At 48.7% G+C, this 25,892-nt stretch overlaps 1 protein-coding gene and 2 long non-coding RNA genes across 5 annotated transcripts in view; 1 reads left to right on the top strand and 2 right to left on the bottom strand.

The window, feature by feature from the left end:
* Window positions 1-25,892, bottom strand: part of LOC310668644 — a 39,763-nt gene that overhangs the window by 706 nt on the left and 13,165 nt on the right. The window lies entirely within an intron of this gene.
* On the bottom strand, window positions 1,134-24,227 carry UBXN6 (UBX domain protein 6). Of its 3 annotated transcripts, none has more exons than XM_083421739.1 (11): window positions 24,111-24,227; window positions 17,810-17,970; window positions 13,391-13,452; window positions 12,322-12,456; window positions 11,416-11,513; window positions 9,393-9,468; window positions 8,488-8,572; window positions 5,722-5,935; window positions 3,928-4,058; window positions 2,435-2,580; window positions 1,134-1,858 (listed from the first exon to the last, which is right to left on the bottom strand). In XM_083421739.1, the coding sequence occupies exons 1-11, from the start codon at window positions 24,191-24,193 to the stop codon at window positions 1,730-1,732; spliced, it is 1,320 nt and encodes a 439-aa protein (XP_083277865.1). In that variant the 5' UTR covers window positions 24,194-24,227; the 3' UTR covers window positions 1,134-1,729. The 3 variants fall into 3 exon arrangements, with proteins under 3 accessions (XP_083277865.1, XP_083277866.1, XP_083277864.1); XM_083421740.1 differs by lacking the exon at window positions 24,111-24,227 and adding an exon at window positions 22,074-22,165; XM_083421738.1 differs by lacking the exon at window positions 24,111-24,227 and adding an exon at window positions 21,986-22,136.
* The window catches only part of LOC310668685, a 62,607-nt gene continuing 57,436 nt past the window's right edge, over window positions 20,722-25,892 (top strand). Inside the window, exons 1-2 of the long non-coding RNA XR_014506793.1 lie at window positions 20,722-20,801; window positions 20,903-21,207. This is a non-coding gene — a long non-coding RNA (uncharacterized lncRNA). The remainder of the gene's footprint in view (window positions 20,802-20,902; window positions 21,208-25,892) is intronic.

Consider the following 25,892-nt stretch of genomic DNA (forward strand, 5'->3'; position numbering starts at 1 on the left):
GGGCTTTAAAGGTCAGCACCAACACTTTGAATTGTGCTTGGAAATGTACTGGGAGCCAATGCAGGTCTTTTAGGACTGATGTTATATGCTCCCGGCGGCTGCTCCCAGTCACCAGTCTGGCAGCCGCATTCCGGATTAGTTGAAGTTTCCAACTCGCTTTCAAAGGTAGCCCCACGTAGAGCGCATTGCAGTAGTCCAAGCAGGAGATAACCAGATCATGCACCACTCTGGCGAGACAGTCTGCGGGCAGGGAGGGTCTCATCCTGCGTACCAGATGGAATTGGTAGACAGCCGCCCTGGACACAGAACTTACCTGCACCTCCACGGACAGCTGTGAATCCAAAACGACTCCCAGGCTGCGCACCTGGTCCTTCAGGGGCAGTTACCGTATTTTTCGCACCATAGGACGCACCAGACAATAGGACGCACCTTGTTTTAGAGGGGGGAAGAACAGGAAAAGAAATTCTCCCCCTCTCTGCCCAGCGCCCCTTCAGCGAAGCGGCAGGAGGCGCTGTGCAGAGAGAGGGAGAATTTTCCCCCTCTTGTTTTCCCGCTCTAAAACAAGGTGCAGTTCAAGGTGCGTTCAGGCGGCTACCTTGGAAGCCTGGAGAGCGAGAGGGGTCAGTGCACACCGACCCCTCTTGCTCTCCAGGCTTCAGGTTCCTTTCAACCTGCTCTTTGGGGCTGGTGGTGGGCTTCCCCCCGGTCAGGGAGCAGTGGAAAGGCGCAGCGGAAAGGCTGCTGCCATAGCTGCACGTCACTTCTCCAGCTGGGAGGGGGTTGCGGGGCTATGGCTTCTTTAGCCCCCGCACACGCTCTCCCAGCTGAAGAGGTGGCGCGCGGCTAAAGAGGCTGCTGCCATAGCTGCGCGTCACCTCTCCAGCCGGGAGAGGGTCGCGGGGCTATGGCGTCTTCGCTCCATAGGACGCACACACATTTGCCCTTCGTTTTTGAAGGGGGAAAAGTGCGTCCTATAGAGCGAAAAATACGGTAACCCGTTCAGGACCAGGGAGTCCCCCCTCCCACTTGCATGCGGATCAGATGCTCCACCACCAAGCCACAACCTCTCTCCCCTCGCGCCGTTCGCCACTCTCATCGCCTACTGCTCCGGAAGACAAAACACCCCAAATAGCTGTGGCAGCAAATCTTCCTTTAATAAAGCTAACAGCTTCTCCTGCCTGTAGGCTGACTCAGTTACAGACCAAAAACGAAACAAACAAACAAAAAAGCTTCTTCCTAGCCCGGGATCGGGGAGGAACAAGGTTTGTGGAACGGAAGCAAAAAGGAAGCACTCCTGGCACCTCGGCACAAGCCGATTCGTGTCGCCAGGGCAAGGGTAGTGTTTTGATCTTTTTCCCCCAGTGAGAAGCTTCGTTTTGAGGCTAGAAAGAGGTTAAGACCCCTCCGGGGGAAGGTTATAAATAAAAGAAGAGAAAGAAGCAGCACTGTAAAAATATCTCTCTTGATCCAACACGTTTTGAACCAGTTCCAAGTCCTCCATGAGCTACTGCCCGGCGAGGCAACTTCTCCGGCCACGGCTACCCTGATTCTAGGGCCCTAACACGCACTAGGGAAAACAGCAGCCTCCTCCCCGCCCCCCATTTCCGCCCCCGTTTAGTGTTCACAAGACAGGGAGTTACTGCAGCGTCCGAAGCGGCGTCCGTAAGAAACACGGGAGAAGGGGACGAAGAGGGACGGGTCTGGATCTAATCCCGCTTTGCTTTTATTTTCAGGACAGGGTCTGCACGGCCAATAGGAGGTCCGGCTTCAACACGCTCTCCATGCGCTCCCCGCCGGAAGCCTTGATATCCGCCATGACGTCAGCATCCCATGCGAACGTCAGAAGGGCGGACGGCACCTTGGGGAAGAAACAAAGGCACTTGGCATTATTAGGACTAGAGGTGTAAAATTTCTGGAATAATAATTTTCCCCCCTTTCCCCCCTTTATTTTCCCCCCAAAAAACTAGGTGCGCCCTATAGTCCGGTGCGCCCTATAGAGCGAAAAATACAGTAGTTGCACTACAGAAAGCATGCTGGGGAGACCACACATTACAAGGAACGCAAAATAACTTTAGCAAGGCTTTACTAACAAAAACAAAAACTCCTTTTACACTAAACATATCAATAAGCATGATCCCCCAACCCAACCCCCAGGGTACTGAGAGAGCTAGGTGCTACTCTTTATATACTATACCCAATTGCTAACACAGCTCAATTAACACAACTTAGCAGCACCTGCCAGCTGTAAAACTAGGTCATGTTATTTGCTCTGGCCCTTAAAGACATACACATCTTGGGGAACAATAATGAACCTTCAAATTTAAAGAGACCACTCGACAATTCAATGGTGCTTGCTCCAGGTTTCAACGTGGACAGGAGCGCACCTGACCCCCTGTCATTGGCAAGGAGACTTAAGCAAGGTGGCCACACTTACCAGGCCACATTCATTGAGCGCCATGCTCTCGTCGGTCAGTTTGTGGCCTCCGGGGGCCAGAAGCTCAAAGGGGAGCCAGTTGTTCTGCAGTGTCTCTCGCACAAACTGGTAAAGGGCTGAGACGGGCTCCCGGGCGTAGAACGTCCCTGCGCCAGAAAGAAAGAAAATTTACTCTCCAGTGTTTTGTGCTCTTAGTGAGGGTGGGCAGAGGAAAAACTAGACCATGGGCGGTCCAGGAATCAGCATGTTTTTGTTAGGATATTTCCGTTCCACCTTAAAAGGGAGCAGGATGTTTGTGTCACAGCCTGCGTATTTCCTGTTTCACAGGATGTTTCTGTTGTGCCTTTGTTTTCGTTTCTCTCTCTGTGCCGGAACACTGAAGCAGGCAGTCATGTTTTTCTTTGTTCTGACCAACGCTGAATAAACTTGTAAATATGCTCTCCTGCGTGCATCTTTCGCTGTGTGCTTTATCTGCTGATAGAGCGTGCATCGGCTCTGGAATGTGGCAAGCTATTTCTGGAGCTCGTGTCGCTAATTGCTGATACTGCGTGTCTACGGGAGATCGATGGACGTCCGGAGACGATGTGGGGTCATGATGGACTTTGTCTCCCTGGCAGTATCCCAACAGTTTTTACACAAGTAGAATGGGTCCTTTTATTTAAAATGCATCTCTGGGTTATTTGTGGGGCATAGGAATTTGTTCATTATTTCCCCCCCAAAATATAGTCCAGCCCCCCACAAGGTCTGAGGGACAGTGGACCGGCCCCCTGTTGAAAAAGTCTGCTGATCCCAGAACTAGACCATGTGAAAAACGACCATAATATTTTAGCTGCGGTTCATTCCTTTTCAGCTTTGTATTCTTGTTATAAGAATACAGTGGTACCTCTGGTTATATACTTCATTCGTTCCGGAGGTCCGTTCTTAACCTGAAACTGTTCTTAACCTGAAGCACCACTTTAGCTAATGGGGCCTCCCGCTGCCACTGTGCCGCCGGAGCACGATTTCTGTTCTCACCCTGAAGCAAAGTTCTTAACCTGAGGTACTATTTCTGGGTTAGCAGAGTCTGTAACCCGAGGTACCACTGTACATTCCGTTGTTGCGCCCATAACCTAGGTTTAAGGCGCCATTTAGCTCCTGGCTTTCATATCTCAGTTTCTAACGCTGCTCGCGAGGTCATCGTGCTATATTTCTTTAAGGCATAGAATCATAGAGTTGGAAGAGACCACAAGGGCCATCGAGTCCAACCCCCTGCCAAGCAGGAAACACCATCAGAGCACTCCTGACATATGGTTGTCAAGCCTCTGCTTAAAGACCTCCAAAGAAGGAGACTCCACCACACTCCTTGGCAGCAAATTCCACTGTCAAACAGCTCTTACTGTCATCCATTCTTCCAGCCCAAAGACTTAGGATGAAGCAAGCTGTGACGGCCGAGCATTGGGTGGTTGGCGGCCTCGGGCCGGGCTCTGGTTCGCACCCAGAGCTTTCGCACGTACCTTGTAAGATGTACCCGTCCGGGAAGCGGATGCGCAGCAAGGCGTAGTTGTACTTTCTCAGTTCCCTCTGCTCCTCCTTTTCCCGCATGGCTTTCGTTCTCAGCATCGACGCCTTCTCAACCGCTTCTGCCCTTCAGAGGCAAAAGAAAGAGGGGACCATATTGGAACGCGGACCCTAAATTTTTCCCAGTATAAAAGTATACTTACAAAAATATTGTAAAATTAATGAATGTTAGAAGTATATTGGAATGAAGCTATACGGTTTTAGCAGAAGGAATATTAAGAATGATGAACAGTTAGTGTTAATGCGTTAAATTGGGAAACTGAAAATTAAATTGTATTATGATAAATTAAAGATTAAATTGAAGAAGAGGGAAAGGATTTGTTGAATTAGATAATTTGAACTAGAATACAAAAAAGGGAGGTGTGAGGAAGTCGAGGAAATAAGCTAATGAAAGATGTGGATATAAAATCTGGATGTGTGTTTTTACTTTTGTTTTTTTTGTTTTGCTTTTTATGTTGTATTGTTATATTTTTTTTATTTCAGTTTCTATTGTGGATGTATTGTTTGTTGAATTTGTGTATTTTTTCTTCTTTTTCTTTTATTATTTTTTAATGTCTTTCTTGATAGAAGTATAAAATACCTAATAAAATTTTTTATTAAAAAAAAACATATTGGAACACGGACCCAGCAACTGGTGCCGCCAACACATCCGCAGCGGTTTCCAGATCTAAAATACAATGAGCACCTCATTCAAAGCAGCCCTGCGCTGGCTGCCTTTTCCTTTTTTTGGTGCCCACTTCTGGGTCGGAGGAGCACCGGAAATAGCTTGTGCGCATGCGCGTTATTTGCACATGCGCAAGCGTTGTTTCCAGGGCACATCCGGGTCAGAGGAGGCCCCTGCACATGCGCACAAGCTCCTCCGACCCGAAAGTACGCAGGAAATTGCGTGTGCCCCTGCCCTCCAGCCCACCGCATGATCGGCGCTGGAGACATCAGCCCAGGCACACCGGTAGTAGACTCAAATCTGTGGCTTAAAGTTAAGGGAGCCGTTTTAAAACAGGTTTGTCATTGTGGAGTGCTGCTTTTCACAACGTAACGGCCCTGCGAAGCAACAGCTTCCTGGGTTCAAGTCCTGATGTTCTGCGAAATGTATTTTTTTAAAAATGATTTTCAAAGCAACCCCCGGACCGAGCTGGGGAGGCAGCGGCAAAGACGTGTGGCCTGTGTTGGACTGATCTTTAGTTTAATAATGATATTGGAAAGCTGTTCCATTCAATTACAGTGGTGCCCCGCAAGACGAATGCCTCGCAAGACAGAAAACCCGCTAGACGAAAGGGTTTTCCGTTTTGGAGGTGCTTCGCAGGACGAATTTCTCTATGGGCTTGCTTCGCAAGACGAAAATGTCTTGCGATTCCTGGGGGTTTTTTCCCGCTCCCCACCCCCTTTTTCTAAGGCACTAAGCTGCTAATAGCCCTTTAGCAGCTAATCCGCTAATCCCTTAAGCCTTTAATAGCCGCTAACAGCCGCTAACAGCGCTAATCCGCTAATGGGCTTGCTTCGCAAGACGAAAAAACCGCTAGACGAAGAGACTCACGGAACGGATTCTTTTCGTCTTGCGAGGCACCACTGTAATTTAGTTTGTTGCTATTATTTGTGTACTTTTTGTTTGTTTTTGTGTGTTATTTTGCTTCGTGGCTTTTGTTATATTTGTTGAAAATCTAATAAAATTAGTAACAATTAAAAAAAAACATGTGGCCAGTGAGCCTTTCAGTTGAGGCGGCACCACTCACCGGAGCCTCTGTTCCCGCTTGAGCTCCTCTGCGGTGATGCTGAAGAAGTCGCTTGGCAGCTCAAAGCGGGAAGCTTGGGGGGACGGCTTGAAGATGCGGAGCTGGCGGTCCAGCTGGGCCCGGAGCGGCTCCCCACTCAGAAGCTTCTCCTTGTGCTCCTTGAGGTCGCCCAGCTTGCCCTCCTTCAGGACATAGAAGTCCTCTGTGGCCTCTTCTAAAGGGATGGGGCGGGAGGGAAAAGAGAGGGATCCTCTTAGCACGTGGCCCTTGCTAAGGGTGAAGGACCAGTAGTGATGTATGGAAGTGAGAGCTGGACCATAAAGAAGGCTGATCGCCGAAGAATGGATGCTTTTGAATTATGGTGCTGGAGGAGCCTCTTGAGAGTCCCATGGACTGCAAGAAGATCAAACGCATCCATTCTGAAGGAAATCAGCCCTGAGTGCTCACTGGAAGGACGGATCCTGAAGCTGAGGCTCCAATACTTTGGCCACCTCATGAGAAGAGAAGACTCCCTGGAAAAGACCCTGATGTTGGGAAAGATGGAGGGCACAAGGAGAAGGACAGAGGACGAGATGGTTAGACAGTGTTCTCGAAGCTACAAACATGAATCTGACCAAACTGCGGGTAGCAGTAGAAGACAGGAGTGCCTGGCGTGCTCTGGTCCATGGGGTCACGAAGAGTCGGACACGACTGAACGACTAAACAACAACAACAAAGGGTGAAGGAATGGGTTTCTAAAACCGGACTGGGCAGTCAGTCTGAAACGGGCCCCCAAAATCCGCATTTTTCCTTCTCCAAGGGAGCATTTCTAAAACGCGTTAACTTGAGCTCTTGAGCCGAAACCCAGCTGTATAAACAAGTGCTCAAAGTGTTCTTAACCTGAAGCACCACTTTAGCTCATGGCGCCTCCCGCTGCCCCCGGAGCACGATTTCTGTTCTCATCCTGAAGCAAAGTTCTTAACCTGAAGCACTATTTCTGGATTAGCGGAGTCTTCAAATAAAAACATCTTGAAGGTCCCAGGCCACAGAGAAGTTAGGCTGGCCTCAACCAGAGCCAGGGCTTTTTCGGCTGTGGCCCCGATCTGGTGGAACGCTCTGTCACAAGAGATCAGGGCCCTGCGGGACTTGACATCTTTCTGCAGGGCCTGCAAAACAGAACTGTTCCACCAGGCCTTTAGTCAGGGCACAGCCTGACTCCCTCCCTCGGCAATCTTCGCAGAGCTCTGGCCCAATGGTTGCCAGTGGCTTGAATTAATTAATTTTATAATGAATGATTTTAGAGTATTGTTTGTACTGTTTTATTGTTGTTAGCCGCCCTGAGCCCGGCTTCGGCTGGGGAGGGCGGGATATAAATAAAATTTATTATTATTATTGTAACCTGAAGTGTATGTAACCTGAAGCGTATGTAACCCGAGGTACCACTGTATACCTGAAGGAGCATCTCCACCCCCATCGTCTCTACAGCCCAGACACTGATGCGCAGCTCCGGGGGTCTTCTGCCAGTTCCCTCCCTGCAAGAAGCGAAGCTACAGGGAACACCTATATGGATTTTAGAAGACACCTGAAGGCAGCACCATATAGCAAAGTTCTAAATGTTTGATGTTTCGTGGCGTTCTTAATATTTTGTCGGGAGCTGCCCAGAGTGGCTGGGCATCAGTCGGTCAGTGTGTGGGTCAGTCAGTCAGTCAGGGAGAGGGAGACTGAGTGTTAGAGACTGTGTGTTTAGATAAGGTTGCTGCTAAGAGCAGCTGCAGGCACTCAGTGCGGTTCAGCATTCTTTATGCTTAGACCTATTTAGCTCTGTATATAGTTGTATAATAGTTGTAGTTATAGAATAAAGAAGATGTTCTACAGAGCTGCCCTCCGAGTTGTTTATATACTCTGCTGGACTCTGCTGTACGACGACTGTCTACTTGTTGAAGTGAATCCGGTGCTCACAACTCTAAGCTGTGAGTCCACAGCACTTTGACCTGTTCCTGTAGGGAAGGTGGTCTCTGGAAGTGCTACCCAGCTCGCCTAGCCCAGTCGGGGCTGAAGTGGATGAGTCCAGTTAGTGGCACTGGCTCAAGGGCGATGTTGACAGTTAGATGGGTAGCATATAAATTTAATAATAATAGTAATAATACCTGCAGGAGCTTCTTGTAATGCAACTTCTCTCAGATAGCAATTCACGAAGAGGAGGAGGGAATGGAGATAGACTTAAAAGAAATACAGTCATACTTCGGGTTACAGACGCTTCGGGTTGCACGATTTCGGGTTGCGCACTGAGCCGAACCCAGAAGTACCGGAACGGGTTACTTCCGGGTTTCGGTGCTTGCGCATGCACAGAAGCGCTAAATAGCGCCTTGCGCATGTGCGGAAGCACCGAATCGCGACCCGTGCGTGCACAGACGCGGCGCTGCGGGTTGCGAATGTGCCTCCCGACGGATCACGTTCACAACCTGAGCGTCCGCTGTATATCTCCACCGCAGCAGCTCTTAAAAGGCGGCTTGAAGATGGACAGAAAAGCTTCCAATCACAAGGGAACTTAAAGCGGCCTGGAGAAACCCCCATCTGACCTAAGCGAAACCAGAAGCATTCTGTACAGTGTTCAAAGTGCTTCTCGCCTTGTAATCCTGGCAACAACCCTGCAAGTTCGGTGGGTCCTTGTCTCCATCTGTGGCTTGCCGAGATTCTGTGCGGCTTGCCCAGGGCCACCTTGTGAGTTTGTGAGCCGGCGCCTTCCCGTCTGCAGCTCAGCCTTTCAGCTGCTACGCTGAGCCTTACCTTGTCCCGGGACACTGAGGGTGGCCTTTTCAAAACCGACGGCCTGGAAAAACTTGTGGGTCCCCTCCAGACAGTGGATCCTTTCCTAGGAGGAAGCCAAACAAATCCATCACACACAACGTCCAACAGCCAGCCAGCTAGACAATCCCGGAGACTGCTTGTTTCAGTTTTATGTCGCTTGCATTTGCACCCTGCCAAAGTCTGTTCAAAAATATAAGGCGGTTTAAGCGAGGGGTGGAGACCCTGGAGGTTGTGGGCCAAATCTGACCTAGCATGAGCTGATGACACCTGATGTCACAACAATCTTAGCTTCAAGCGATCTTAGCCCCCTGAGCTGACATGCCAAATGGGTCTTATCCTTCGCTTTTCCAGTTCTTATTTTACTGTGAGATGGTTTCTGCCAAGCTGGCAGCAACCTCTAGCAAGAGCAGGGTTTGGGAACATGGACATTAGGTAAAGGGACCCCTGACCATTAGGTCCAGTCACGGACGACTCTGGGGTTGCGGCACTCATCTTGCTGTATTGGCCAGCGTACAGCTTCCGGGTCATGTGGCCAGCAGGACTAAGCCGCTTCTGGCGAACCAGAGCAGCGCACGGAAACGCCGTTTACCTTCCCGCCGGAGTGGTACCTATTTATCTACTTGCACTTGACGTGCTTTCAGGCTGCTAGGTTGGCAGGAGCAGAGACCGAGCAACGGGAGCTCACCCCGTCGCGGGGATTCGAACCGCCGACCTTCTGATTGGCAAGCCCTAGGCTCTGTGGTTTAACCCACAGCGCCACCCGCGTCCCATTACTGGGCCCTCAACTCCCACAAGGCCCAGCTGCAGGCAGGGACAGTTGTCTGGGACGAGAGGAGTTGCACTCCAGCAGCACTCAGGGAGACCCACCTCTGAAACGCACCCACCTGGAACACTTTGTTCTGCAGTTTGATTTTCCGGTACTTCTCTTCCTCCGGGTGGAGGTGGATGTTGTCAAGGTACCTTGGGAAGGAAGACAAGTTGTCATTCTGGGCACCAGTTCGCTCAAGCTTCCTCTCAAAAGGAAGTACAGTGGTGCCTCGCAAGACGAAAAGAATCTGTTGCGTGAGTCTCTTTGTCTAGCGTTTTTTTCGTCTTGCGAAGCAAGCCCATTAGCGGATTAGCGCTATTAGCGGTTTAGCGGCTATTAGCCGCTATTAAAGGCTTAAGGGATTAGCGGATTAGCTGCTAAAAGGCTATTAGCAGCTTAGTGCCTTAGAAAAAGGGGGTGGGGAGCGGAAAAAAACCCCCAGGAATCGCAAGACATTTTCGTCTTTCGAAGCAAGCCCATAGCAAATTCGTCCTGCGAAGCACCTCCAAAACGGAAAACCCTTTCGTCTAGCGGGTTTTCCGTCTTGCGAGGCATTCGTCTTGCGGGGCACCACTGTACCACCAAGTTCAATAGGGACTTTTTATACCATTTTCATAGGTTTTTTAAATAGGAGGCTTGTCAGAAGAGTTTCCTCCTCCAATAATAAGAATAACATTTTTATTTATACCCCACCCTTCCCGGTTCAAAAACCGGGCTCAGGGCGGCTAACAACAAATTTAAAACGCTTAATTGTAAAAGCAGCATAAATACAGTATAAAAACATGAATAACAATAAAATTCAAAATTCAGAAATCAATTTAGGGGAGATAAGCATTAGTTAATCTCCAGGGCTAGCTGGCTGAATTGGTCCTATTTGGGCCAGCGAGGAGACTAGGAGAGAATTAGCTTTGGGGTCTCAGAGCGGGTGATCTTCATAAAAAGGGAAGGGGGAGGGAAGAGAAGGGAAATAAAAGATCAGGCTGAAATCAAATTAAAGTTTAAAAGAAGAAGCTTTCTTTTTAGGTGTTATAGGGCAGGAATTGCCAGAAGAGCAGAAGCAGCTATTCATGTAGGCTACAACAGCGGCTAGGACAAGCATAGGCAAACTCCGGCCCTCCAGAGGTTTGGGACTACAATTCCCATCATCCCTGACCACTTGTCCTGTTAGCTAGGGATGATGGGAGTTGTAGTCCCAAGCATCTGGAGGGCTCTAGGATTTTACTAGCCCCAAAAAAGGAAAGAGGACAAGACACCAACGGAAGAAGAATGGCAAGGTAAACATATGGAATATGCAGAAATGGTGAAACTCACGGGAAGACTCAGAGACAAAGACAACAGAGACTTTAAAAAAGACTGGGGAGCGTTCATGTTGTATTGTAAATATTGTAAAGAAATGGACTCACTAGCAGGGTTTGAGCAAAACACTTAACGGTTAAGAAAACCAGAGGAAAGGTGACGAAAGGGCAATATGGATATTAATTAAATGTAAGAAGCAACCGGAAGAAAATTCGGTACAAACATGATAAGAATGTAAGAGCATTCAGCTAAAAGATGAAAAATTAGAGAAAATTTAAGGAGAGTGGCAAATTGTTAAAGAAGCAGAAGGGGAAGGGGAGGGAAGGAATGGGGTGGGCAGTTTTGTTTTATTCTATTTTTTTATATATGATACAGTGGTGCCCCGCAAGACGAATGCCTCGCAAGACGGAAAACCCTCTAGACGAAAGGGTTTTCCGTTTTGGAGGTGCTTCGCAAAACGAATTTCCTATGGGCTTGCTTCGCAAGACGAAAATGTCTTGCGATTCTTGAGATTTTTTTTCTCCCCACCCCCTTTTTCTAAGGCACTAAGCTGCTAATAGCCTTTTAGCAGCTAATCCGCTAATCCCTTAAGCCTTTAATAGCCGCTAAACTGCTAATAGCGCTAATGGGGTTGCTTCGCAAGACGAAAAAACCGCTAGACGAAGAGACTCGCGGAACGGATTCTTTTCGTCTTGCGAGGCACCACTGTAATTGTATTGAATACAAATTGTAAAACTTAATTAAAAAATTATTACAAAAAAGAGGGGGGCAGCAGACACCAACAGCCAGCAGGCTCCACTTACTTTGCAATGGTCTCCACTCCGAGTTTGACCTTTTCCCGGTCCCTGTTGCAAGTGTGGATTTCCATGATGGCAGCAGCCACGGGGTCTTGGGCAGCATGCTGGGAAGATGAAGAAACAGAAATGCCCGGGGCTGTACTGCCAAATCCTGAAATGCCTCTCATCTTAATCATTTGAGTTGCAGGTATTCAAGGGTTTGGCAGACTCCCTTCTGGAAAAGGCATCTTACAAACTAGAAGGAGCCAAAAGGCAGAGCTCTGTAGCGTGATTTTATTTCTCGTACAGAGGCAGGTGGTCATTCAGTATAGTGTATTTTCCGCTCTATAAGACACACCAGATTAAACAGATTTCTGTCATAGATAAGAGTCTGATATATTATGTGGCTGGAAAGGGTTTGAACACTGTGCAGGGAAGTCAGTACACGAAACAATCTAAGAATTCAATTCAAAGTTACCATATTTTTGGCTCTATAAGACTCACTTTTCCCCTCCTAAAAAGTGAGGGGAAATGTGTGTGTGCGTCTTATGGAGCGAATGCAGGCTGCGCAGCTATCCCAGAAGCCAGAACAGCAAGAGGGATTGCTGCTTTCACTGCGCAGCGATCCCTCTTGCTGTTCTGGCTTCTGAGATTCAGAATATTTTTTTTCTTGTTTTCCTCCTCCCAAAACTAGGTGCGTCTTGTGGTCTGGTGCGCCTTATACAGCGAAAAATGTGGTATATGCACATATTCTGAATGATATGATACTTTATTATCCGTTTGCAGCTGTGATGCATTTTGGTACTTTTGTCTTCCCAGGCAAAACTTCTTATATTTGCATTTCTTTTTTCTGTTAACAGATCAATAAAGCCGGGGAGGGATGCACTCTCTGTTGAGACATCAGAGGACACCCCCCACCCCCAATAACCTTACCTCAAGGATGGCATTTTTGATCTGTGCCTCTCTTTTATCCTTCCGGACGGTGGCCCCAGTTAAAGGGCAAGTGAAGTAGACTCCTGAGACGGACAGCATGGAGGGATCTTCTTCTTGAAGAGCAGCTAAAGAATTCTAAAGAGAGGTGGGATTTTCAGGCAGGCACTCCATTGGAGGAAGAAAAAGAAAAGGCCTACGCCCATTGTGGTTTGTTTTGCGACTATTTAGGGAAGCTTTTAATGGATGATGCATTACTGTATTTTAATACGTTGTTGAAAGCTGCCCAGAGTGGCTGGGGAAGCCCAGCCAAATGGGCGGGTTATAAATAAAAATTGTTATTACGGTGGTGCCTCGCAAGACGAAATTAATTCGTTCCGCGAGTTTTTTCGTAGAACGGGTTTTTTCGTCTTGCGAAGCACCACGGCGGGGAGGGGTGGGGAGAAGCAGGGCAGCTGCCGCAGCCGGTCCTTGGACTCACCCGCGCCTTGTGGACACCGCGTGACGCGGCTGCTGGAGGGCGGCGGGGCTCAGGAGCATGACTCCGGCTGCAGCGCTGGCTGCTGGCGGCAACGGCTCCTGAGGGGAGTGCGCGAGGGTGGTGGGATGCGGCGCGAGGCAGCCGGAAGGTCGGCCGGAAGGTGGGAGGGAGCCGGAGGAGCGGGGAAGCGAGCGTGCGACCGTCGCCATGCCAGGAGAGGCAGGGCTGTTTCGTCTAGCGAAGCAAGCCCTTAGGGAAATCCGTCTTGCGAAGCACCTCAGAAAATGAAAAACCCTTTCGTCTAGCGGGTTTTTCGTCTTCCGAGGCATTCGTCTTGCGGGGTACCACTGTAGATCCATCTGAAGTATTGATTGGATCGTTAGGTTTTGAAATGATTTACCTGTACACTTGCTTGTTATTGCCTTGATTTTGCATTTGTGAGCTGCTTGAAGCAGATTTACACAGAAAAGCGGCATACAAATTTAATACAATAACGAAGTGAAGGAAAGCCAAACGCTTTGAAGAAATACTGAAAGAGCAGGGCAAAAACCTGCTAGTAAATGGTGAGGCGACAAATGCAGCTGTTCCTACCTTCTGATCCACAGAGGCTCCTTTGTCGCTTGCAGCTGCTTCAGCCATAAGCTCCTTTTTCACTAGAAGAATAATTAAAACACAGATATGCATCAAAATGAAATTTGAGGAGAGGAACAACCAGGTATTCGGGGTCTATGCCCATGGGTTAGTAGTAGTAAAAGGTAAAGGTACCCCTGCCCGTAAGGGCCAGTCTTGACAGACTCTAGGGTTGTGCGCCCATCTCACTCAAAGAGGCCAAGGGCCAGCGCTGTCCGAAGACACTTCCGGGTCACGTGGCCAGCGTGACATCGCTGCTCTGGCGAGCCAGAGCCGCACACGGAAACACCCTTTACCTTCCCGCTGGTAAGCGGTCCCTATTTATCTACTTGCACCCGGGGGTGCTTTCGAACTGCTAGGTTGGCAGGCGCTGGGACCGAACAGCGGGAGCGCACCCCGCCGCGGGGATTCGAACCGCCGACCTTTCAATCGGCAAGCCCTAGGCACTGAGGCTTTAACCCACAGCGCCACCCGCGCTGTGGGTTAAAGTAGGGTTAAAGTAGTAGACTTTATTTGTGTAGCCGACAGGCCATAGCATCAAAGCACAAACACCAACAAAAATACATTACAAATATAGTTACCATAAAATCTTGTGACCTATTAAAACCCTAGGTAAATTAATAATCTCAGTACTTAAAACTTGGCAGAGGTAATAAAATAATAATAATAAAACATAATGATAATAATAGGTGAGGAATCCGGGTGACAACACTGGTGTCATTCAGATAACAGCTCTCAGTCTCATTGCTCTCTCGATAAATTTAGCAACCTTCTCTGTTGTCGAGCTGTTCTGGTCGGCTAGAAGTGAGCACAATTTGGCTTCGCAAGAGCGGCCGGGGATGGCAGATAGGAGCGGCGTGATGGTCTCGTCCCTGAGATCTTTATATAGGGAGCAAGACAAGAGAACGTGTGACGCCGTCTCTACATAGCCAGCTCCACAGGGGCAGAGCCGGTTCTCAAATGGAATTTTTTGATATCTACCTTCGAGAACAGCTGAGGGTAACATATTTAGTCTGGCCAGTGTAAAGGCCCGCCTAAGTTTTGGAATGGTTAAGGTAGACAAATAAGGTGCCTGAAAATCAAAGTGGGAGGGGGGCAGAAAAGCGTACCAAGCACTAAATTTCTTAATATAGGCCAGATTATTCTGCTGCTCAATATCCTTCATGCACTGATCAATAATGGTTTTGCCTTGGGGAGGCCCATTTTCAATAGATGCTGTGCTTTAGGCCACATGTAAGTAGTTTTTGATGCACTACTTTGGCCCATGAGTTGTGTGCTATAAATTTGCATCACCTTCTCTCTCTCTCTCTCTCTCTCTCTCTCTCTCTCTCACACACACACACACACACATATTGTGCACAATTATCTTCAATGCAAGTAGACGCAATGAGAATAACTGATGCGACTTGGGCCTATTAGCATAAGAAGATTCCTGCTGGATCAGAACAATACAGAACAACAAACCCTCGTGTTGCAAACTTAACACAACAAACAACACAAGTGACACGAAGACCAGTATACTAGATAGAACTGTAATTCTTATTGCATAATACAGTGGTGCCCCGCAAGACAAATGCCTCGCAAGACGGAAAACCGGCTAGACGAAAGGGTTTTCCGTTTTGGAGGTGCTTCGCAGGACGAATTTGCTATGGGCTTGCTTCACAAGACGAAAATGCCTTGCGATTCCTGGGGGTTTTTTCCCCCTCCAAGCCTTTTTCCCAAGCCCCTAAGCCGCTTATCAGCTGTTCGCTAAGCCGCTTATCAGCTGATCTAAGCCGCTAATAGCCTTTTAGCAGCTAATCCGCTAATCCCTTAAACCTTTAATAGCCGCTACTAGCCTTTTAGCAGCTAATCCGCTAATCCCTTAAGCCTTTAATAGCCGCTAATAGCCGATAAACCGCTAATAGCACTAATAGCGCTAATCCGCTAATGGGCTTGCTTCGCAAGACAAAAAAACCGCAAGACGAAGAGACTCGCGGAACGGATTCTTTTCGTCTTGCGAGGCACCACTGTATACATGATTTAGTACAACAAAAACAAAATGTGTACACTTGTAAATTCTCTGATATATTTGAAAACAATGGCTCATCTATTCCCCGTTCTCAAAGTGGCCAACCAGAGGCCAGTGGGGAACCCCCCAGCCCAGCGGTTCTCAACCTGTGGGTCCCCAGATGTTGATGGACTACAACTCCCATCATCCCTGAGCTCTGGCCTTGCTAGCTAGGGGTGATGGGAGTTGTAGTCCAACAACATCTGGGGACCCACAGGTTGAGAAAGGCTGCGCTAGCAGGACCCAAGCACACACAAAGCCTCTCCCCTCCTGTGGTTTCCAGCAATTGATATTCAGGAGCGTTAGTGCCTCTGACCCTGGAGGCAAAGAATAGCTTTGCCCCTGATAGCCCTTTCCTCCATGGATTTTTCCATCCTCTTTCAAAGCCATCCCAGCTGGGCCTCCTGTGGCAGGGAGTTCCAGAGTTTAACCTTGCACTACGGACTTTCTTTTGCCTGTCCAGAACCTTCCACCATTCAGCTTTGCTGGAAGTCCAAGTGTTCCAGCGTGGCAAGAGCTGCCGTTCATGACAAACTGGAACGTGTCCAGAGGAGGGCAACCAAAATGGTCAAAGGTCTGGAAACGATGCCTTCTGAGGAACGGCTAAGGGAGCTGGGCATGTTTAGCCTGGAGAAGAGAAGGTTAAGAGGTGATATGATAGCCATGTTCAAATATATAAAAGGATGTCACATGGAGGAGGGAGAAAGGTTGTTTTCTGCTGCTCCAGAGAAGCGGACACAGAGCAATGGATCCAAACTACAAGAAAGAAGATTCCACCTAAACATTAGGAAGAACTTCCTGACAGTAAGAGCTGTTTGACAGTGGGATTTGCTGCCAAGGAGTGTGGTGGAGTCTCCTTCTTTGGAGGTCTTTAAGCAGAGGCTTGACAACCATATGTCAGGAGTGCTCTGATGGTGGTTCCTGCTTGGCAGGGGGTTGGACTCGATGGCCCTTGTGGTCTCTTCCAACTCTATGATTCTATGATTCTATGATTTCAACGGGACTACTGTGAGCAGGACATCGCAGGCTTTTTTACAAGGTGTGTAGAAAACTGGATTCACTGCCCAAAAAGCACAGGCACTGCCTTCCGTGGAATAAGAGTGCCTCCCTGGATCCTCAGAACATATAAATCGGGGTAGGCAACCTAATGGGACGCGGGTGGCGCTGTGGGTTAAACCACAGAGCCTAGGACTTGCCGATCAGAAGGTCGGTGGTTCGAATCCCTGCGATGGAGTGAGCTCCCATTGCTCGGTCCCTGCTCCTGCCAAGCTAGCAGTTCGAAAGCACGTCAAAGTGCAAGTAGATAAATAGGTACCACTCTGGCGGGAAGGTAAACGGCGTTTCCGTGCGTTGCTCTGGTTCACCAGAAGCGGCTTAGTCCTGCTGGCCACATGACCCAGAAGCTGTACGCCGGCTCCCTCGGCCAGTAACACGAGATGAGTGCCGCAACCCCAGAGTCATCCATGACTGGACCTAATGGTCAGGGGTCCCTTTACCCTTTACCTTACTGTGAGCAGGACTTCACATGCTTTTTTTACAAGGTGTGTAGAAAACTGGATTCACTGCCCCAAAAGCACAGGCACTGCACTTTCCCCTTCCTTCTGTGGAATAAGAGTGCCCCCCTGGATCCTCAGAACATATAAATCAGGGATAGGCAACCTAAGGCCCGGGGGCTGGATGCAGCCCAATCACCTTCTCAATCCGGCCCGCGGACGGTCCGGTAATCAGCGTGTTTTTACATGAGTAGAATGCGTCCTTTTATTTAAGATGCATCTCTGGGTTATTTGTGGGGCATAGGAATTTGTTCATTTATTTATTCATTTATTTTTATATACAGTGGTGCCTCGCAAGACGAAAAGAATCCGTTCCGCGAGTCTCTTCATCTTGCGGTTTTTTTCGTCTTGCGAAGCAACCCCATTAGCGGATTAGCGCTATTAGCGGTTTAGTGGCTATTAAAGGCTTAAGGGATTAGCGGATTAGCTGCTAAAAGGCTATTAGCAGCTTAGTGCCTTAGAAAAAGGGGATGGGGAGCGAAAAAAAATCGCAGGAACTCGCAAGACATTTTCGTCTTGCGAAGCAAGCCCACAGGAAATTCGTTCTGCGAAGCACCTCCAAAACGGAAAACCCTTTCGTCTAGCGGGTTTTCCGTCTTGCGAGGCATTCGTCTTGCGGGGCACCACTATATAGTCCAGCCCACCACATGGTCTGAGGGACAGTGGACCTGCTGAAAAAGGTTGCTGAGCCGTGATATAAATCAACAACTAACCAAAAAGTGAGAGATTTTTCATTAAGCCACGCAGGCCAGCAACTCCTGCCCCTCGCCCTTTTACCCTGATTCCGGATGGCGTCTTGGGAAGAGGGGGGACGAGGTTTCGGCTTCTGCTCCAGCCGGGCCAGGGCTGCCGCCGCCGCCATCTGAGCTTCATTTGTCGGCCCTTGGCGACACTTGGGAGGAGGGTCAGCTTTCGGCTTCTCCTTGGGAGCTCTTTCTCTGTTGGGGAGAAACGGAGACACTTTGAGGGCAGAGAAGTGCCAGGGCTTTGAAGGCCCAGCAAAGAACACAGGCAACAGGGAGCCTGTCAAGCAGAACTGTCGCCATGAGAATCACGAGCTGCCTGGCGGAAATGACTGGCAGAATCCGAGACCAGGGAGAAGAATCGATGGAAGAAGATTGGAAAAAAATTAAAGTATATTTACAGAAATATTGCAAAATTAATGAATGTTAGAAGGATGCTGGAATGAAGCTACATGGTTTTAGCAGAAATGTTATAAAGATTTAAGTAAAAACTGATTGTTAATGGGGTAAAGTGGAAAATTTAAAGTTAGATTGAGTTAAGATAAATTATAGAACAAAAATTGAGAAAGAGGGAAAGGATTTGTTGAATTAGCAAATTTGAACTAGAATACAAAAAAGGGAGGTGTGAGGAAGTCGAGGAAACAAGTAAATGAAAGATAATGATATGGAATTTGGATGTGTTTTTAAATGTTTTGGTTTTTCTTTTTATGCTGTTTTGATGTATTGTTCTTTTTACTTTTTTTCTTATTTTTGATGTATTGTTTGTTAAATTTTTCATTGTTTCTTTTTTCTTTTACACTTTTTTCTGTAACTATAAAACTTTTAATAAGTATCTTTTAAAAATAAAAAAGAGAGAACCACGAGCTGCCAACCCCTTTCAGGGGGCGCAGGTCAATTCTGTGTCCAGGGCAGCTGTCTACCAGCTCCACCTGGTACGCAGGCTGAGATCCTACCTGCCTGCGGACTGTCTCGCCATAGTGGTGCATGCTCTGGTTATCTCCCGCTTGGACTACTGCAATGCACTCAACGTGGGGCTACCTTTGAAAGCAAGTTGGAAATTACAACTAATCCAGAACGCGGCAGCTAGACTGGTGACTGGGAGCGGCCGCCGAGACCACATAACACCGGTCTTGATAGACCTTCATTGGCTCCCAGGACGTTTCCGAGCACAATTCAAAGTGTTGGTGCTGACCTTTAAAGCCCTAAACGGCCTCGGCCCAGTATACCTGAAGGAGCATCTCCACCCCCATCGTCCAGCCCGGACACTGAGGTCCAGCTCCTAGGGCCTTCTGGTGGTTCCCTCACTGCGAGAAGCAAAACTACAGGGAACCAGGCAGAGGGCCTTCTCGGTGGTGGCGCCCGCCCTGTGGAGTGCCCTCCCATCCAAGATCAAGGAAATAAACAACTGCCTGACTTATAGAAGACATCTGACGGCAACCCTGTTTAGGGAAGTTTTTAATGTATAATAGATTATTGTATTTTAATATTCTGTTGGAAGCCGCTCAGAGTGGCTGAGGAAGCCCAGCCAGATGGGCGGGGTATAAATAATAAATTATTATCATTATTTGAGGGCAGAGAACACAAGCGCCAGGGAGCCTGTCAAACAGAACTGTCGCCCTGAGGATCACGAGCGGCCAACCCCTTCCAGGTGGTGGCCCCCAGCAGCTGGAGGCAGGGCTGGCATCACTGGGCAACACTGCCAATCCCCAGCCCGCAGCCATGGGCCTATTCCTTCTGCTCCTTGCCATGAACACCGAGCAGTATCTACCTCGAGATGAAGGTGAAGGTGTGAGCAAATGAGAAACCTGTTTGAGAAGATTCCAGTGTGCCCAAAATTCTTTTGGGAATTGTAGGGACAGAACTACCTAAATTGCATAGAAATGCATTTAATGAATGCTACCTGTGGATAAAACCTCAGCGCCTAGGACTTGCCGATCGCATGGTCGGCGGTTCGAATCCCCGCGGCGGGGTGCGCTCCCGTCGTTCGGTTCCAGCGCCTGCCAACCTAGCAGTTCGAAAGCACCTCCGGGTGCACGTAGATAAATAGGGACCGCTTACTAGCGGGAAGGTAAACGGCGTTCTGTGTGCTGCGCTGGCTCGCCAGATGCAGCTTGTCACGCTGGCCACATGACCCGGAAGTGTCTGCGGACAGCGCTGGCTCCCGGCCTATAGAGTGAGATGAGCGCACAACCCTAGAGTCTGGCAAGACTGGCCCGTACGGGCAGGGGTACCTTTACCTGCCCAAAAGTGGAAAGAAGAAGAAGTCCCAGCAAAAGAAGAATGGATACAAAAACTTATGGAATATGCAGAAAGGGTGAAACTTACCGGAAGAATAAGAAATCAAGATAACTATTTTTTTTAATAAAAGAATGGAAATGGTTGATTGAATATTTACAGATAAATTGCAAACAGATAAAAACATTGGCAGGGTTACTCTAATAACCTGCATTTTCGTAAAAGTATATATTTAAAGTAGATAACTGTCAGGAAACTGCCATCGGAGCCAGAAGGAGAGGGAGGGCCCCAGAGGGATTCCGGAGAGCGTCCCGGGAGGGAGAGAAGCAGCCCATCTTCTGGGGAAGGAAATCAGCGTAGCACCAGGGTAGGAGGGGGGCAGATGGGGGAATCGGCGAGGTGGCTCCAAGACTCCTCGCCGGGGACAAGCGGGGAGAGCACAGGTCCTCCGGTGCCCACACCCTCCCTGCGCAGAAGGCTTCCGCGCAGGGAGAGTAGGCGGCGACTAGGCGTCAAAGAACTTTTATGCTGGAAGAAGTTCAAGAAACGCCCACTGACGGATTCTGCCAGCGATTGAGACAGCCACGGGCGAGTGGCTGTCCAGACAGAAAGGGTTCACTCAGGCAACCCACCCAGGTGTGGCGCCGATTTACGCACGAGCAACCCCTAGAACCATTATTGCAGGAGATATTAAAAAATAAATTTAAGGAACCGCAGAAAGAGGGAGAAGGAAGTCAAAATTTGAGATGTTAAATTGGTCGTTAAACTAATGAAATGGTTCAACTTGAAAAGTATAAATAAAAACGTTTTTAAAAAGAGAGAGAAGGTGCCAGCGTGGCTAAAGTGCTGGGTCAAGAAAGCTGCAGAAGAGCTCCCATAAGGAAGAAGAAAGTGCAAGAGAAGGCTAGATTGGTTTTTAAGCAGTAAGGCAGGGCTGGGAAACTCGAGGTCTTCCAGCTGTTACTGGGCGCCAAGTCCCACTAGCCCCAGTCAGGGATGATGGGAAATGTAGTCCCAACAACATCTAGCGGGCCACAGATCCCTCACCCCTGCAGAAGGAATCACATAAAACAGCGGGAATTTTGCGCCAACGAAGAGAACTAAAAGGTCCACAGACCATTGAATGTTTCGAAGCAAACTGTAAACAGATAAGAACATTGGGAGGGTTATTTTAATAACCCGCAGTTTTATTTAAAAGTATAGATTTAAAGCAGATGAATAAATGAACAAATTAAGTTAATTTGGATATGCAGAAAGCATTAAAAATAAATTTAAGGAACTGAAGAGGAGGGAAGGAAGTTAGGTTTTGAAATGTTAAAATGACTGTAAAAATATTGAAATGTATAAAACTAAAAGGGACCCGGGTGGCGCTATGGTCTAAACCACAGAGCCTAGGGATTGCCGATCAGAAGGTCGGCAGTTCGAATCCCCGCAACGGGGTGAGCTCCCGTTGTTCGGTCCCTGTTCCTGCCCACCTAGCAGTTCGAAAGAACATCAAAGTGCAAGTAAATAGGTACCGCTGCGGCGGGAAGGTAGACGGCATTTCCGTGCGCTGCTCTGGTTTGCCAGAAGCGGCTTAGTCATGTTGGCCACATGACCCGGAAGCTGTCTGCGGGCAAACGCCGGCTCCCGTGGCCTATAGAGCAAGATGAGCACGTAACCCCAGAGTGGTCCGTGACTGGGCCTAATGGTCAGGGGTACCTTTACCTTTACTATAAAACTAGAAATCATCAATATTTATTTTATATATATACACACACACACACGACCAGCCAGTTTAAACTCCAATGCCTTTCAAGATGGAGCCGATCTGTTTCTTGATGTCTAAAAGCCTCTGCCAGCTTCCCTAAAAGTTACTGAGTACATCCCTGGCTGAGCTGGGATTGGAGCTTACAGTCTTTCACAACTCTCAGGGCAAGGCCGGCTACCTACCTGCCCAATTACAGATAAACGACCAGGAAGATGACTTACACACCTATTCATATAGCGCAGGGAATTCCATGCAAAACAGAGAAATACTCCCAGGAGAAAAAAGAGACTGATATAGTGAAGGGGGTACATACACCACTCTGCGGTGGGGTGTTCGGCTCATCCTGGCAAACGCAAGCTCAGCAGAGAAGCCAAGGCAGTGTGGACTCTGTCCAGCCACCACTGTCCCCACAGTGTCACAGCACCATCACAAAGGGGCTGGGGAGCACCCACTTGCAGCCAGAGGCCCCCCCAGAACGTCTTGGATGAAGGAATTGAGGGGACACTTGCCAAATCGACAGGTGACACCAAACTGGGAGGGGTAGCGAATACTGCAGGAAACAGAATCGGGATTCAAAAAGACCTTAACGGATTGGAGAACTGGGCAAGAGCTAACAAAACGAATTTCGATAGGGACAAATGTAAGATTCTGCACTTAGGCAGGAAGAACCAAATGCACAAATATGGGATGGGGGGGACACCTGGCTTGCTAGCGGTATATGTGAAAAGGATCTAGGGGTCTTGGTGGACCACAAGGTCAACATGAGTCAACTGTGTGATGCAGCAGCAAAAAAGGCTAATGCTATTCTATGCTGCACCAACAGGAGTCTAGTGTCCAGATCAAAGAAAGTAACAGGTAAAGGGACCCCTGACCATTAGGTCCAGTCGTGACCAATTCTGGGGTTGTGGCGCTCATCTCGCTTTATTGGCCGAGGGAGCCGGTGTACAGCTTCTGGGTCATGTGGCCAGCATGACTAAGCCGCTTCTGGCGAACCAGAGCAGCGCACGGAAATGCCGTTTACCTTCCCGCCGGAGTGGTACCTATTTATCTACTTGCATTTTGACGTGCTTTCGAACTGCTAGGTTGGCAGGAGCAGGGACCGAGCAACGGGAGCTCACCCTGTTGCGGGGATTCGAACTGCCGACTTTCTGATTAGCAAGTCCTAGGCTCTGTGGTTTAACCCACAGCGCCACCCACGTCCAATTCTGGGCACCACAATTTAAGAAGGATGTTGACAAGCTGCAAGGGTCTGCAAACTAAGCTTAATGAGGAGCGTTTGAAGGAGCTGGGTATGTTTAGCTTGGAAAAGAGGAGACTGGGAGGAGATAGGAGACCCATCTTCAAGTCTCTGAAGGGCTGTCACACGGAGGAGGGAACAAGCTTGTTTTCTCCTGCTCTAGAGGGCAGAACTCGAACCCATGGCTTCAAATATTCTGAGTGAACATTAGGCAGAAAAGTTGTTCCGACTGGGATGAAAGGTGGGGGGACGAGATGGTGGGACAGTGTTCTCGAAGCTACCAGCATGAGTTCGACCAAACTGCGGGAGGCAGTGGAAGACAGGAGGGCCTGGCGTGCTCTGGTCCAGGGGGTCATGAAGAGTCGGACATGACTAAACAACAACAAAGACACATTACTCAATTGTTATGGCACACACAGTAGCTGTAGCTCCGAAAGACGCATGTCTGGAATGGCTTAATCCTTCCTGGTGCCCAGCAGAGACATCACCTTGCCAACAAAGGTCCGTATAGTTAAAGCTATGGTTTTCCCAGTAGTGATGTATGGAAGTGAGAGCTGGACCATAAAGAAGGCTGATCGCTGAAGAATTGACGCTTTTGAATTATGGTGCTGGAGGAGACTCTTGAGAGTCCCATGGACTGCAAGAAGATCCAACCTCTCCATTCTGAAGGAAATCAGCACTGAGTGCTCAGTGGAAGGACAGATCCTGAAGCTGAGGCTCCAAGACTTGGGCCACCTCATGAGAAGAGAAGACTCCCTGGAAAAGACCCTGATGTTGGGAAAGATGGAGGGCGCAAGGAGAAGGGGACGACAGAAAACGAGATGGTGGGACAGTGTTCTCGAAGCTACAAACATGAGTTTGACCAAACCGCGGGAGGCAGTGGAAGACAGGAGGGCCTGGCATGCTCTGGTCCAGGGGGTCACAAAGAGTGGGACACAACTAAACAACAACAACAACATTGTATGGCCCTCTGTCTAATTGAGATCCCTGCCTTGCAGCGGGGGCTGGACTAGATGACCTTTGTGGAGCCCCCTTCCCTGCCCCTCCTTCTCTTCTCCCCCTCCCCCAAGGGGACCCCGCCCACCATTCGCGGAGGGGGGGGGGACTGGTTACCTAGGCGACTCGCTGAGCTTCTGGCCCGGCCCGGCTCCCTTGAACTGCAGCTCCGCTTTGATATCCTGGAAGAACTTCTTCATAGCGGCGGCGTCGGAAGCGCCCCTCCCCCCACTTCTCCTCTTCCTCCCCTCCCCCCCCACCTCACGAATCCCCAAACATAGCAGCACCCGCCCCTCGGCTTTCGTTTCCTCTCGTCGCTCCGCCGTAAACAGGAAGCGGAAGTCGGTTGCTGGGAGGAAGAGGGACGCGCTTTCCGGTCACGTGCCCTGTAGAGTGCCGATCGGCGTCAAGCCGAGCCGGAAGTGGAACCCCTGAGCTTTCGATTGGTTAGACGTCTATGGTTCCCGCTCCAGTCTAGGAAGGCCGCTCTAGGCGAGTGACCTTCCTTCTCCATGGTCAAAGTTGACCAAGTCCTTTAAATGAGGCCATGAAGTCTTAGGGTCATGAAGCTGGAAGGGAACCTGAGGGTCATTTAGCCCAACCCGCTGCAATGCAGGAATAGTCAGCCACCCCACAGGGCAAAGGGAGGCAACCTAAGGTCCGGGGGCCAGATCTGTTCGGCTGGCTGGTCCTGGGTTCGAATCTCAGACACTTTCTGCGTTTGCTCGAAGGGGAAGAGGCTGGCTGGGTTTACCTGGGAGGGTCCGTCTCCCAGTTGGGACCACACTGGCTTGGCAGGCGGGCAGGCCTGGTCCCTCTGCCTGGGACCGTGGGAGATACTGTTGCCAACCAATCCAAGGATGGAAAATGGGTTCTGTCTTTGCCAAATCAGGGCATCAATTGCAAACAGCGAGTTCCCTCTTTAGGATCTCTGGCATGTCTGCGTCTGGGGTTTTTTAGGAGTGGGGGGAGGAATGGGAAAAGAAAAGGATGCTCAGCTGACCTCCCTACCCCAGAGTTGCAACCCAACAGGCTAAATTGTGCAGTCAAGAAGACAGATTAATGGAATTTTAAAAGTAAAATAAAATTAGAATGTGTTAAGATAATTATACGACAGATAACAGAGGAAGATGGAAAGGAATTGCTGAAAGATTTGACAGAAGTGGAATACAAAAAGGGAGGTGTGAGGAGGTCGGTGAAAGAAGTGAATGAAAGAGATATTGAAATTGTTTGAGTGTTTTAAATTGTCTTGTTTGGTTTTGTTTAGTTTAATGTGTTTATGTAGTGTCTTTATATTGTATTGTATTGGTTTTTATTTTTCTGTTTACGTTTGGTTTTGTAATGTTTAAATTGTTCAAAAAGTAATAAATATTATATATATAAAAATATATATATTTGCAAATACCCGTGGGTTTTTTAGACCGTATGACCTGGTTGAAAAAGATAAATCTGGAAGAGAGGCATTTGTTATGCAAACGAGGCGCTTTGCCCATGACGCTTCATGACTAGTCCTCCTAAGGCACATTTCTTGCTTTTATTTCCCCAGTGAAAAAGCGAAAACGCCTTTCCACCTGAGAGTTCGGAGCCTTGGGCAAAACACAGGTTGGGACCTGATTGCCCTTGCCAATTAGGAACACTGTGCCAACTTCGTAGCTCCAGGCGGCACCCTTAAAGTAGCCGCTTTTTGGAGAGCTGATATTTAAAAGAGAAAGAAGATCTGGTGCTTTTAAAAATAAATAAAATGCAATGCCTTTTCTGCTTCCTCTTTCGCACACACACAGTCTTTGCATAGCACTCTCATGTACCCTTGAGCACGAATTATATATTATATTATATTTATAGAGTGTTGGAGTGGACATAGATTGGGTGCCTTGGACTCAGTCACACCCTTTTCCTCTG

The sequence above is a fragment of the Podarcis tiliguerta genome, assembly GCF_965153285.1.
Source record: "Podarcis tiliguerta genome assembly, chromosome: 18".
Lineage (NCBI taxonomy): Eukaryota > Metazoa > Chordata > Lepidosauria > Squamata > Lacertidae > Podarcis > Podarcis tiliguerta.